A 12,785-nucleotide genomic window follows, 5' to 3' on the forward strand; every position below is an offset into this window, starting at 1 on the left:
CTTTGGAATGTTCTAGAGAATTCAAAAAGGGCAGCAGTGGTAGCCAAACACACAGAAACACAGCCTAGCTCATGCTCACCTGGCTCCGATAATGTCTTTCTTTGCCAGATCAATGCCTGCCACAACCTTGACACGGAGAACTCTGGTTTCATTCTGCAAAAGAAAAAAAAAAACATTTTAAAATAAAAACATTTTATCACACAACAGTCGAAATGCTTTGAATGGATAACATTGTTGGCAGCCTCAGTCTGCCTTGGCCAATAGGCCTACTTCTAAAAGAAGAAGTCGTGTTAGATAACTGTAGCTGTGCCTGTATTTTTCATCCTATAGCTTGTTATTCATCTGCTTTTTTCTTTATGGTGAGTAAACATGTCGTCAGCGCTTTTATTTCCCTGACTGATCAAAACTCATTTTTCTCCATGCTGTCTCGTCTCTCTTGCAGCAGACATATAGAGAGCAATATGTTTGGAACATCGAATCGCAATACATATTCACCTACTGTACAAAACATTAGGAACACCTTCCTAAGATTGAGTTGCACCCCCTTTAGCCCTGAGAACTGCCTCAATTTGTCAGGGCATGGACTATACAAGGTGTCGAAAGTGTTCCACAGGGATGCTGGCCCATATTGACTCCAATGCGTCCGACAGTTGTGTCAAGTTGGCTGGATATCCTTTGGGTGGTGGACCATTCTAGATACGAACGGGAAACCGTTGAGCGTGAAAAACCCAGCAGCATTGCAGTTCTACCATACCCCGTACTACCATACCCCGTTCAAAGGCACTTAAATCTGTTGGCCTGCCCATTCACTCTGAATGGCACACATACACAATCCATGTCTCAAGGCTTAAAAATCATTCTTTAACCTGTCTCCTCCCCTTCATCTACACTGATTGAAGTGGATTTAACAAGTGGAGGGATCATAGCTTTCACCTGATCTATGTTATGTAAAGAGCAGGTGTCCTTAATGTTTTGTACACAGTGTAAAATCATGAGAATCGCAATACATATCATATCAGCACCTAAGTATTGTGATAATATCGTATCGTGAGGTCCATGGCCATTCCCAGCCCTACTTGCTCTTCATTCTCACTGAAGACTGACTGGGATTTTCATGAATTTATATAGCCCATTAGTCTACCCTTTGACCTACAAACATATAGTATCAGTCAAAAGTTTGGACACACCTACTCATTCAAGGGTTTTTCTTTATTTTTTACATTGTAAAATAGTGAAGTCATCAAAACTATGAAATAACACATGGAATCATGTAGTAACCAAAAGTGTTAAAATCAAAATATATTTGAGATGAGATTCTTCAAAGTAGCCATCCTTTGCCTTGATGACAGTTTTGCACCCTCTTGGCATTCTCTCAACCAGCTCCACCTGGAATGCTTTTCCAACAGTCTTGAAGAAGTTCCCTACTCCGAACGTGCTCTACCCCTATTCAACTGACAGGTTAGTATTTTATCCCACTGTGTGTAAGCAGAGCGAGTGCTCCAATCAGCCGAGCCAACCGTGCCAGTCACAAACAAAGCAGTCTTGGAACAAAGGCATAAGAGCTGCCAACCAGGTCAACAGTACCTGTAGTAAGGTGTGGTACAGTAAACTACTTTGAGCAACCTTTCCCACGTACCTTCATCCATGTGTGTCGTCTATCTAAAGTTGCCTTACCGGTGAAGAATACATGACACAGTCCCTGTCCAATCTAGGCCTCTCTCCTCCTCATAATAGGGGTAGGTAGTGTTACAACTAGCTTTCAAACTGAACATGATAGGGTGTCTTGGTCAAATTCTTGCCTATGAGTCTTAATTCAAAGTTTATTGGTGGAGTAAACAGTTTTGCAAATGTTATGGCAGGTGCAGCGAAATGCTTATGTTTCTAGCTACAACAGAGCAGCAATATCTAACATTACAATAACAATACACACATCATCCAAAAGTTTATAAAATAATTAAGACATATCAGAATGAGCAGTATCAAACCGAAATATCTGAGTCCGGAAAAAAAACACCTGCTCTTTCCATGATAGACTGACCAAGTGAATCCAGATGAAAGCTATGATCCCTTATTGATGTCAACTGTTAAATCCACTTCAACCAGTGTAGATGAAGAGGAGACGACAGGTTAAAAGAAGGATTTTTAAGCGTTGAGACATGGATTGTGTATTTGTGCCATTCAGAGGGGTAAATGGGCAAGACAAAAATATTTAAAGTGCCTTTGAACAGGGTAAGTGCAGGGGTTTGTGTTAAGAACTGCAACGCTGCTGGGTTTCACGCTCAACAGTTTCATGTGTATCAAGAATGGTCCACCACCCAAAGGACATCCAGCCAAGTTGACACAACTGTGTGAAACCCCGGAGTCAACATGGGCCAGCATCTCTGTGGAATACCTGACACCTTGTAGAGTCCATGATCCAACCAATTGAGGCTGTTCTGAGGGCAAAAGATAAAACAAGATTGTAATCACGAAACTGGGGAGACTGGGGTTACATTTTTGTTTTATCAAATCAAACTTTATTTGTCACATGCACCAAATACAACAAGTGTAAACTTTACCATGAAATGCTTACTTACAAGCCCTTAACCAATAGTGCAGTTCAAGAAGAAGGAAATATTTACCAAGTAAAATAATAAGAATAAAAACACAATAAGAATAACAGAACAGCGCAAACTGACTCTAACCAGAATAGAAAGAGTGGGAGGCCCCGGTGCGAGAGGACATGTACATTAGAGTGTCTAGTTTGAAAAACATACGCCTCACAAGTCCTCAACTGGCAGCTTCATTAAATAGTACCCGCAAAACACGTCAACAGGCGACTCCGGGATGCTGGCCTTCTAGGCAGAGTTGCAAAGAAAAAGGCATATCTCAGACTGGCCAATAAAAAGAAAAGATTAAGATGGGCAAAAGAACAGACACTGGACAGAGGAACTCTGCCTAGAAGGCCCGCATCCCGGAGTCGCCTATTCACTGTTGACATTGAGACTGGGGTTTTGCAGGTACTATTTAATGAAGCTGCCAGTTGAGGACTTGTGAGTCGTCTGTTTCTCAAACTAGACACTAATGTACTTGTCCTCTTGCTCAGTTTTGCACCGGGGCCTCCCACTCTTTCTATTCTGGTTAGAGCCAGTTTGCGCTGTTCTGTGAAGGGAGTAGTACACAGGGTTTTCTAATGATCAATTAGCCTTTTAAAATGAGAAACTTGGATTAGCTAACACAATGTGCCATTGGATCACAGGAGTGATGGTTGCTGATAATGGGCCTCTGTACACCTATGTAGATATTCCATTAAAAATAAATGTAAAAGCCATTTCCAGCTACAATAAACAATGTCTACACTGTATTTCTGATCAAGTTTGTGTTATTTTAAAAATGGTCAAAAAAAATGCTTTTCTTTCAAAAACAAGAACATTTCTCAGTGACCCCAAACATTTGAACGGTAGTGTGTATATATATATATAATTTAAAAAAATTAAATGTACAGGCCTCCCGAGTGGCGCAGCGGTCTAAGGCACTGCATCGTCACTACAGATCCTGGTTTGATCCCAGGCTGTGTGGCAGCCGGCCGCGACCGGGATGCACATTAGACGGCGCACAATTGGCCCAGTGTCGTCCGTGTTAGGGGAGGGTTTGGCCGGCCTGCTTGTCCTTGTCTCATCGCGCTCTAGCGACTTGTGTGGCGGACCGGGCGCAATGCACACTGACACAATCGCCAAGTGTACAGTGTTTCCACCGACACATTGGTGCGGCTTGCTTCCGGGTTAAGCGAGCATTGTGTCAAGAAGTTCACTGGTGAAAGACTGATAGTAGGTTCACTGGTGAAAGACTGGCCGCGGCTTCTTTAAAGCATTACTTAAATAACTGTTGTTGGCTTCCAGAGGGAATTTTAGGAATTTTCCAAGTACAGAAGCTATGCCATCTCCCGGGACTCTGACAGGATGCTCTCTAAGAATACCTTTGAGGAAGGCATGTGAAATCTGCAGACTACTTCAGTTGTAAGACAGACTCCCTCTACAATCCCAAAACAAAGAAAACTTGTTTATGATGAAAAATAGGTAGCAGGGTAGCCTAACTTCACCCCATATTTGATACTGATTAATGACATTCAATTGAATAAGAAGTCATTGCTCAACTTGGGATTCTTAAAAGTGATTTTTTTTGGTGGATTAAGAAATTAGGTAATAGCTAGGTTTCCATCCAATTAGCGACAGATTTTCATATGAATATTCAAACATCTGCTTAAAAACAATACGCCCATATTGCCACCTGAGTAGTTTCAATCAAATTGACTCTTTGCAGATAAAAGGCTGTGCGTGATGACATAGTGCACATAAAAACACCTTTTGCAGCTCAATTCCCATGCACAGAAATAAATACAAATATTTCGGTACATGGGAGTTAAAATGGTTTCCATTTTCAACACTACTGATGATTCTTTCACAAAAAGAAAATGTGCGTTATATAGCGAGTGTGCCCACTGGTATTGTCACTTGCGCTCTAGCCAACAGCGATATCTGTGCGCGGTTGGCTAGAGCGCAAGTATAACCTATATGAGATTATAATGGACCATAAAAAACAAGATTATTTTTTTTACTTGTCTGCCGTCAGCCAAGCATCGATTATCATGTCAACAGAATAAGACCCTCGGTATCTAATGGAAAGAATCACCTTGCACTTTCACCAACCTGTGAAGTTCATCATAACTTATTTCATCTGTAGCCTAATATACAGCATGCTTTCCCCACGAGTCGGAGTGAAGATCACACACACACCACATAAATGGAGTGACTCCAAGTTTACAGGGAGTACATGTACCAAGTCGATGTGCTGGGGTACAAGGTAATAACATGGCTATATACAGGGAGCACATGTACCAAGTCGATGTGCTGGGGTACAAGGTAATAACATGGCTATATACAGGGAGTACATGTACCAAGTCGATGTGCTGGGGTACAAGGTAATAACATGGTTATATACAGGGAGTACATGTACCAAGTCGATGTGCTGGGGTACGAGATAATAACATGGTTATATACAGGGAGTACATGTACCAAGTCGATGTGCTGGGGTACGAGGTAATAACATGGCTATATACAGGGAGCACATGTACCAAGTCGATGTGCTGGGGTACAAGGTAATAACATGGCTATACAGGGAGTACATGTACCAAGTCGATGTGCTGGGGTACGAGGTAATAACATGGCTATATACAGGGAGTACATGTACCAAGTCGATGTGCTGGGGTACAAGGTAATAACATGGCTATATACAGGGAGTACATGTACCAAGTCGATGTGCTGGGGTACGAGGTAATAACATGGCTATATACAGGGAGTACATGTACCAAGTCGATGTGCTGGGGTACAAGGTAATAACATGGCTATATACAGGGAGTACATGTACCAAGTCGATGTGCTGGGGTACGAGGTAATAACAAGGTTATATACAGGGAGTACATGTACCAAGTCGGTGTGCTGGGGTACAAGGTAATAACTTGGTTATATACAGGGAGCACATGTACTAAGTCGGTGTGCTGGGGTACAAGGTAATAACATGGTTATATACAGGGAGTAAATGTACCAAGTCGATGTGCTGGGGTACAAGGTAATAACATGGCTATATACAGGGAGTACATGTACTAAGTCGATGTGCTGGGGTACGAGGTAATAACATGGCTATATACAGGGAGTACATGTACCAAGTCGATGTGCTGGGGTACAAGGTAATAACATGGCTATATACAGGGAGTACATGTACCAAGTCGATGTGCTGGGGTACGAGCTAATAACATGGTTATATACAGGGAGTACATGTACCAAGTCGATGTGCTGGGGTACAAGGTAATAACATGGCTATATACAGGGAGTACATGTACCAAGTCGATGTGCTGGGGTACGAGGTAATAACATGGTTATATACAGGGAGTACATGTACCAAGTCGGTGTGCTGGGGTACGAGGTAATTGAGGTAGCTACACACACATACATACACAAAAGTACGTGGGCACCCTTCAAATTAGTGGATTCGGCTATTTCAGCCACACTCGTTGCTGACAGGTGTATAAAATCGAGCACACAGCCATGCAATCTCCATAGACAAACATTGTCAGTAGAATGGCCTTACTGAAGAGCTCAGTCACTTTCAATGTGGCACCATCATAGGATGCCACCTTTCCAACAAGTCAGCTTGTTAAATTTCTGCCCTGCTAGAGCTGCTCCAGTCAACTGTAAATGCTGTTATTTAGAAGTGGAAATGTCTAGGAGCAACAACGGCTCAGCTGCGAAGTGGTAGGCAACACAAACTCACAGAACGGGACCGCCAAGTGCTGAAGCACATAACAATTGTCTGTCCTCAGTTGCAACACTCACTACAGAGTTCCAAACTGCCTCTGGAAGCAACGTTAGCACAAGATCTGTTCGTTGGGAGCTTCATGAAATGGGTTTCCATGGCTAAGCAGCCACACACAAGTCTAAGATCACCATGTGCAGGAAAGGGCCTTCCTAAGCGTTGTTTGGAGAGGTGTAAGAAAGCTACCTGCCCGAATGCATAGTGCCAGCTGTAAAGTTTGGTGGAGGAGGAATAATGGTCTGGGGCTGTTTTTCATGGTTCGGGCTAGGCCCCTGACTTCCAGTGAAGGGAAATCTTAATGCTACAGCATACAATGACATTCTAGACGATTCTGTGCTTCCAACTTTGTGGCAACCGTTTCCTGATTCAGCATGACAATGCCCCCGTGCACAAAGTGAGGCCCATACAGAAATGGTTTGTCAAGATCGGTGTGGAAGAACTTGACTGGCCTGCACAGAGCCCTGACCTCAACCCCATCAAACACCTTTGGGATGAATTGGAACGCCGACTGCGAGCCAGACCTAATTGCATAAAATCATTGCCCGACCTCACTAATGCTCGAAGCTGAACGGAAGCAAGTCCCAGCAGCATGTTCCAACATCTAGTGGAAAGCTTTCCCAGAAGAGTGGATGCTGTTACAGCAGCAAAGGGTGGGCACAAACTCCATATTAATGCTCATGATTTTATAATGAGATGTTTGACAAGCAGGTGTCCACATACTTTTTGTCATGTAGTGTACAGTGCAGTCGGGAAGTATTCAGACACCTATTTTTTTTTGCCACATTTTGTTACGTTACTGCCTTATTCTAAAATGTTTGTCCTCATCAATCTACACACAATACCCCATAATGACAAAACGAAAAAAGGTTTGTAGTCCGGGTAGCCATTTGATTAGCTATTTAGCAGTCTTATGGCTTGGGGGTAGAAGCTGTTCAGGGTCCTGTTGGTTCCAGACTTCGTGCACTGGTACCACTTGCCTGGTAGTACCAGAGAGAACAGTCTATGACTTGGGTGGCTAAAGTCTGACATTCTTTGGGGCCTTCCTCTGACACCGCCAGCTATAGAGGTCCTGGATGGCAGTGAGCTCGGCCCCAGTGATGTACTGGGCCGTAATCGCCACCCTCTGTAGCGCCTTGTTGTCGGGTGCCTTTCAGTTGCTGTACCAAGCGGTGATGCAGCCAGTCTAGATGCTCTCGATGGTGCAGCTGTATAACTTTTTGAGGATCTGAGGGTCCATGCCAAATCTTTCAGCCTCCTGAGGAAGAGGCGTTGTCATGCCCCACAGTGTGTGGGGACCATGTTAATTCCTTAGGTTATGTCGACCCGCTCCACTACAGCCCCATCGATGTCGATGGGGGTGTGCCTGCCCCTCTATTTCCTGTAGTCCATGATCAACTCCTTTGCCTTGCTGACGTTGATCAGGTTGTTAGGTTATTATTGGAGTAGTGTCAGAGCTGGAGGGCTTCTCTCTCTATTCTAGGAGTACCTAAATGCCCCAGGACAGGAACTATCTCTGTTGTTGTAAGAGTTCGGCCTAGTCAACACTGTGTCCTGGCCCAATTTTCAACCTCACCTTTCAAAATGACCAGCCTGGTTTAATACAATCATTCATTGCATTAGCTATGTCAACCATTAGACTGCCTCAAGTTGTCGTTCAACATTATTGTTCTCATTCTCTATTAACTTACCTGGTTAGTTGTTGTTGTTTTTTACTACAGGTAAATGTAACTTAATTTGATAAACAAATAGGCCTAATGCACAACTGTGTTTCTAGTCCGCCCGAATCCTTTTCTGTAACGATTCTGGAAGTGAAAAACCAAAATCACCCCCCAGCTCTGTAGCATGAGTCTCTTCAGAAAGGAAGGAAGGGAGCCACCCCAGCCAACCTGCCTGCCACCCCAGCCAACCTGCCTGCCACCCCAGCCTACCACCCCAGCCAGCCTGCCTGCCTGCCAGCCTGCCTACCACCCCAGACAGCCAGCCACCCCAGCCAGCCTGCCTGCCTACCACTCCAGCCAGCCTACCACCCCAGACAGCCTGCCTGCCTGCCACCCCACCCAGCCAGCCAGCCTGCCTGCCACCCCACCCAGCCAGCCAGCCTGCCTGCCACCCCACCCAGCCAGCCAGCCTGCCACCCCACCCAGCCAGCCAGCCTGCCTGCCACCCCACCCAGCCAGCCAGCCTGCCTGCCACCCCACCCAGCCAGCCAGCCTGCCTGCCACCCCACCCAGCCAGCCAGCCTGCCTGCCACCCCACCCAGCCAGCCAGCCTGCCTGCCACCCACCCCACCCAGCCAGCCAGCCAGCCTGCCTGCCTGCCACCCCACCCAGCCAGCCAGCCAGCCAGCCTGCCTGCCACCCCACCCAGCCAGCCTGCCACCCCACCCAGCCAGCCAGCCTGCCTGCCACCCCAGCCAGCCTGCCACCCCAGCCAGCCTGCCTAGCCAGCAGTCTCCCATACACTTTGCTGTCTCAGTTTTTTTTTTTTTTTTACTACAATGCAAGTTGTGATGCCTAACGGCTAAACAAAATCAATGACACTGTCTGTGAGCTAATGTTTACACCATCATATACATAATAGCTGAAAACAAACCATGTCACTAATTATGATAAGTGCTAGTGGGTGGGGGTGGGAATGGGAATGTGGGGTACAATAAGCTTGTAAAAGCCCAGGCGGCTTACCCAGCTGTTCCAAGTAGCCCTATGTGAGGAATGATTAATTATGCCCACCTTTCCCTGAAGACTGTCATGACTCCGAATACTTAAGAGTCTCCCTTGTACCAGGATTCTGAATTCTGACACAGTCAGTCACACCACTTACTGTTTCGATGCGCACAAATAATGAATTCCATGATTAGCAGCAACTGCGACCTATATCCTTATTGTGCATAGAATATTATTAATGAGATGCCTATAAGCCCTAAACACTAAACTTTCATGCATATTGAGAAAGTATTCGCCCCCAACATTGGCATTGCTAACACAGGGAAAGGCAGTGAAGGAACCCACTCGTCCTCTGCTTTTCATCTCTAAAGGAATGTTACGAGAATAGTAGGCAGATTGAAACAAAGCGTTGCTGTTTTTAGCGGTTTAAAACTGGGTCGTCCCAAAAGTGCTGCCTCTGGAAACCATTTACTGCAGAGGTGTTTTAATTACAGTATGAGGCCAGAAAATTTTAACTACATCCTCAATGTTTAATTGGTGTCCAACTTCATGGGAGTGTAATGTGGAAATCAAGGGCACGTAGCCTAGGTTACACACACAAGAAGTGTTAAGTTACTGCCATTGGAATCTACTTGGGAGTAAAATCACTTGTCAAACAAATAATGGTCAACATAATGTCCTTTATAATGGTCATTGAAGACAGTCAGATTCAGCCCTTGATCACGACTCAATTCCATTACATCACACATAAGAGTCATTGGACGAAGGCGTATTCTGTACAGAGCTTTGTTAAGAGCTCGGTCTAAACATTAACACGCATCGTTTGCGGTACGGTTTTGGAAGCATAAGGACCTTATCTTTCATATGAGCGAGAAATAATAACAAACATGTTAAATTGATACACACATTTATAGGGTTAGAGCTCAGATGTTTTTTTGTATTGGATTTCAAATTAGAAGTTAACGTTACACTGATTGACAGACACTGTAGCTAACAGTAGTGATTATCACTAACGTAAGTTAGGTAACGTTAACTAGCTTGTAGTAAAAATGCCATAACTAGCTAGCTAATGTTTATCTTCGCCAAATTGTGTTTAACTGTCGGCTGCAACTTAAAACCATGTACAGTGACTGTACATGTTTCTGTAGGAAAAACGTGCGATTGAGTAAGAAAGCGTAACGTTTTCACAGTGCAGGGCTACTCAAATTGTTTTTATCTAACTAACGTTAACGCTAGTTCATCTTATCCAGCTAACGTTACGTACATACCTCAAATTGGAATAAGTATTGTCGATGAAACTAGCTAGCTAGCTATCATAACAGCTGACAACTGGCCTCCACTAGCTACTAAAGATGGCTAACATTCCTGTTGGAGCGGGACGACACATTGTAACGTTAGTTAGCTAGCTTGGACATCGTTAGTTCGCCATACAGATATCTTACTAAAACACTACACATCGAGATATGAGATATTCACTTACTTCATCTTCGGAGAGGCCATGTATGGGTTCAAAATTCGTAGCCATATAGCCTGAGGAGCTAACACAAAAACACACAGCTAGCTGGCTAGCCTGAACAATAGCAAAGTGTCCCCTCCTCAATGAATGTGTGGGTTCCTTTGTTGATAGATCGAATTCTTCATTGGCACAAGCAAATAATGCCGGTTTTTTTTGTAATCCTCTCCAGTGTGATGTTATGTTCGGTCAAAAATAATAAATGTGTAAAGGGGGCACTAACATTACAGTATTTAGGTTTTGGCTGAGAATTCAGAGACTCCAGTTGCTTCTTCCAGTTCAACTCAAAGCTAATATCCTTCGGTTTTGTCCAAAAACGTTGGTGACAGCTGACTTCGAGTGAGTAAAGACAAATTAAGCCAACCACGCGGGTTATAGAACTACTGAAAAAGCAAACTGGCCAATAAAAAAAGGTGCTAGGGCGTCTTAAAACTGTCTTATTGTTTCAGGTTGTGCAGGTTCCTGAAACGTTGCTTTGCCAGACTGAGCAGTTTTGCTTGTCATATAGCGCCACCTTGAGGTTAGACTTTGGCGCATACCAGGTAGCTAGGCATTCACTATATGTGGATGCAGAAGACAGATTTTCTTTTGTGTCTGGTTTGGGCTACTGTAGCTATATCTGCATCATCAACAAACTATTGAAATGTAGGACTAGCGACAGAGGGCTGCTGTTGGTCACTGATCGCAGGTACCATCCACAGCTGTTGTGCTCTTGAGCAAGACACTTAACGCCTGACACTTTCTCCAGGGATGCTGTGCGTGCGTGTGTGTAAGGCAGAGGATGCATTTCTGGTTCTAAGAAAATTGATAATACAATATAGTTTAGCTTTTCTATTTGATTCTATTTCTTTTGTATTTTCCAATAAACTGTATGGCTCAAACTAATCCATTATATTAAAAACGGTATCCTATCTAAGAAATTATTTATGTTTATAGTAATCCTTTGGCCATTTTCTCTCCAAGGTCAAGCAGTATAGTATGTATTTGCAGACAAGGCAGGTTTTATTCTGACTTTAAATGCTGATTTGAACATTAAGATTAGAGCTAGATTTGTGTTGATAAAACTGTCATTTACATTTGTTTGAGACCTTTTTTCATAAAGTGGTCACTTTAATCTCAATTTGCCACTATCCCTGTAATACCACTAGATGTCCTCAAAGCATCACAGCCCCTGCTGTCTCAGCAACTCACACATAGCACTGAAGACACGGACACAACAGTCATTGCAAGAGAGCATTAGGAACTGTACATATCATGTGTATGTAAACTACCATTGTTTCAGTGAGTAAATAAGCTGGCAGGATGGCAACTGCACCGTTCATAACCTCTGAATGACTAGCCATCCACGTGAATGCACCTTAATACTGGGTGAACTCACACAACACACGAATCTGCTTCACTCTCACACACCTCAAGGCGAAACCACTCATAATTTAGTAGTTACCCATCTGTAGTCTGCATATCCAGATGAGCTAGATCGGCCTTGGGAAAACCCATTTGTATGTGTAGGTTGTTTAATATTTACTGTACCCATCATTTGCAAAGGAATATAACATGACACACAATGAGTCTTTTAAATCAATCTGTGGACCAGATGGGGCTATTATATAATGTTATTGCTTCTAAGTAGAGGTTGGATCGGGAGGGGTAAAGAGATTTCCCAGATCTCCCCAAACAACCAAATGCCATCTGACAGGAAATGTACTGTATGATTTTATGAGCTGCTCGTTTAGTTTATGGTGTGTATTCTCTTCTCTCCTACCATGATACCTTTAAGAGCTGCCATAAACACAGAAAATACAGTCAAGATATGAAGATTATTATTTATGATCTCTATATGATCTGCCTTTAAGCCATTGTTTTCAGATCCCAGAGGGCTGGTCTTTATAGACAGACATATGCAGCTCTTACCCATTGGCTAAGGGACATACAGAGTTGGAGGCTTCCAGTTTGGAATTACAGACATACATAACTAGTTGATGACAGAATAGAATAGAATAGAATGGAGGGAACTTCTGAATCATCAGGGTATTCTTAGAGTATTATTGCAGAGGAGATTGGTCAGTAGAAAAGGTTATCCAGGCATATCAACCAGCCGTCATAATCTCTATGTCCTTGGTTGGTGTGGAGCTCTACATCACATCTGCCCCATGAAGCATGCAACCGATCCCGCTGTTGCCGGGTAATGGCTCGTTTCGTCACCCATCTCAGTGTTCTAGAAGGGAGAGGAGCTAAGTGTCAAAGTGGACCACACTAAAGAG

At 43.8% G+C, this 12,785-nt stretch overlaps 1 protein-coding gene across 3 annotated transcripts in view; it reads right to left on the reverse strand.

Moving 5' to 3' along the window:
• Nucleotides 1-10,956, reverse strand: part of nedd4l (NEDD4 like E3 ubiquitin protein ligase) — a 102,762-nt gene extending 91,806 nt beyond the window's left edge. For 2 of the 3 annotated variants that reach the window (XM_038989584.1, XM_038989583.1), the window contains exons 1-2: nucleotides 10,492-10,956; nucleotides 80-153 (exon numbers count right to left, since the gene is read on the reverse strand). In XM_038989584.1, the coding sequence (XP_038845512.1) occupies nucleotides 80-153; nucleotides 10,492-10,536 (119 nt within the window). In that variant the 5' untranslated portion in view covers nucleotides 10,537-10,956. The remainder of the gene's footprint in view (nucleotides 1-79; nucleotides 154-10,491) is intronic. The other variant, XM_038989585.1, reaches the window with a different exon arrangement.
• Nucleotides 10,957-12,785: the final 1,829 nt, after the last annotated feature.

The sequence above is a fragment of the Salvelinus namaycush genome, chromosome 3 (genome assembly GCF_016432855.1).
Source record: "Salvelinus namaycush isolate Seneca chromosome 3, SaNama_1.0, whole genome shotgun sequence".
Taxonomy (NCBI): Eukaryota; Metazoa; Chordata; class Actinopteri; order Salmoniformes; family Salmonidae; genus Salvelinus; species Salvelinus namaycush.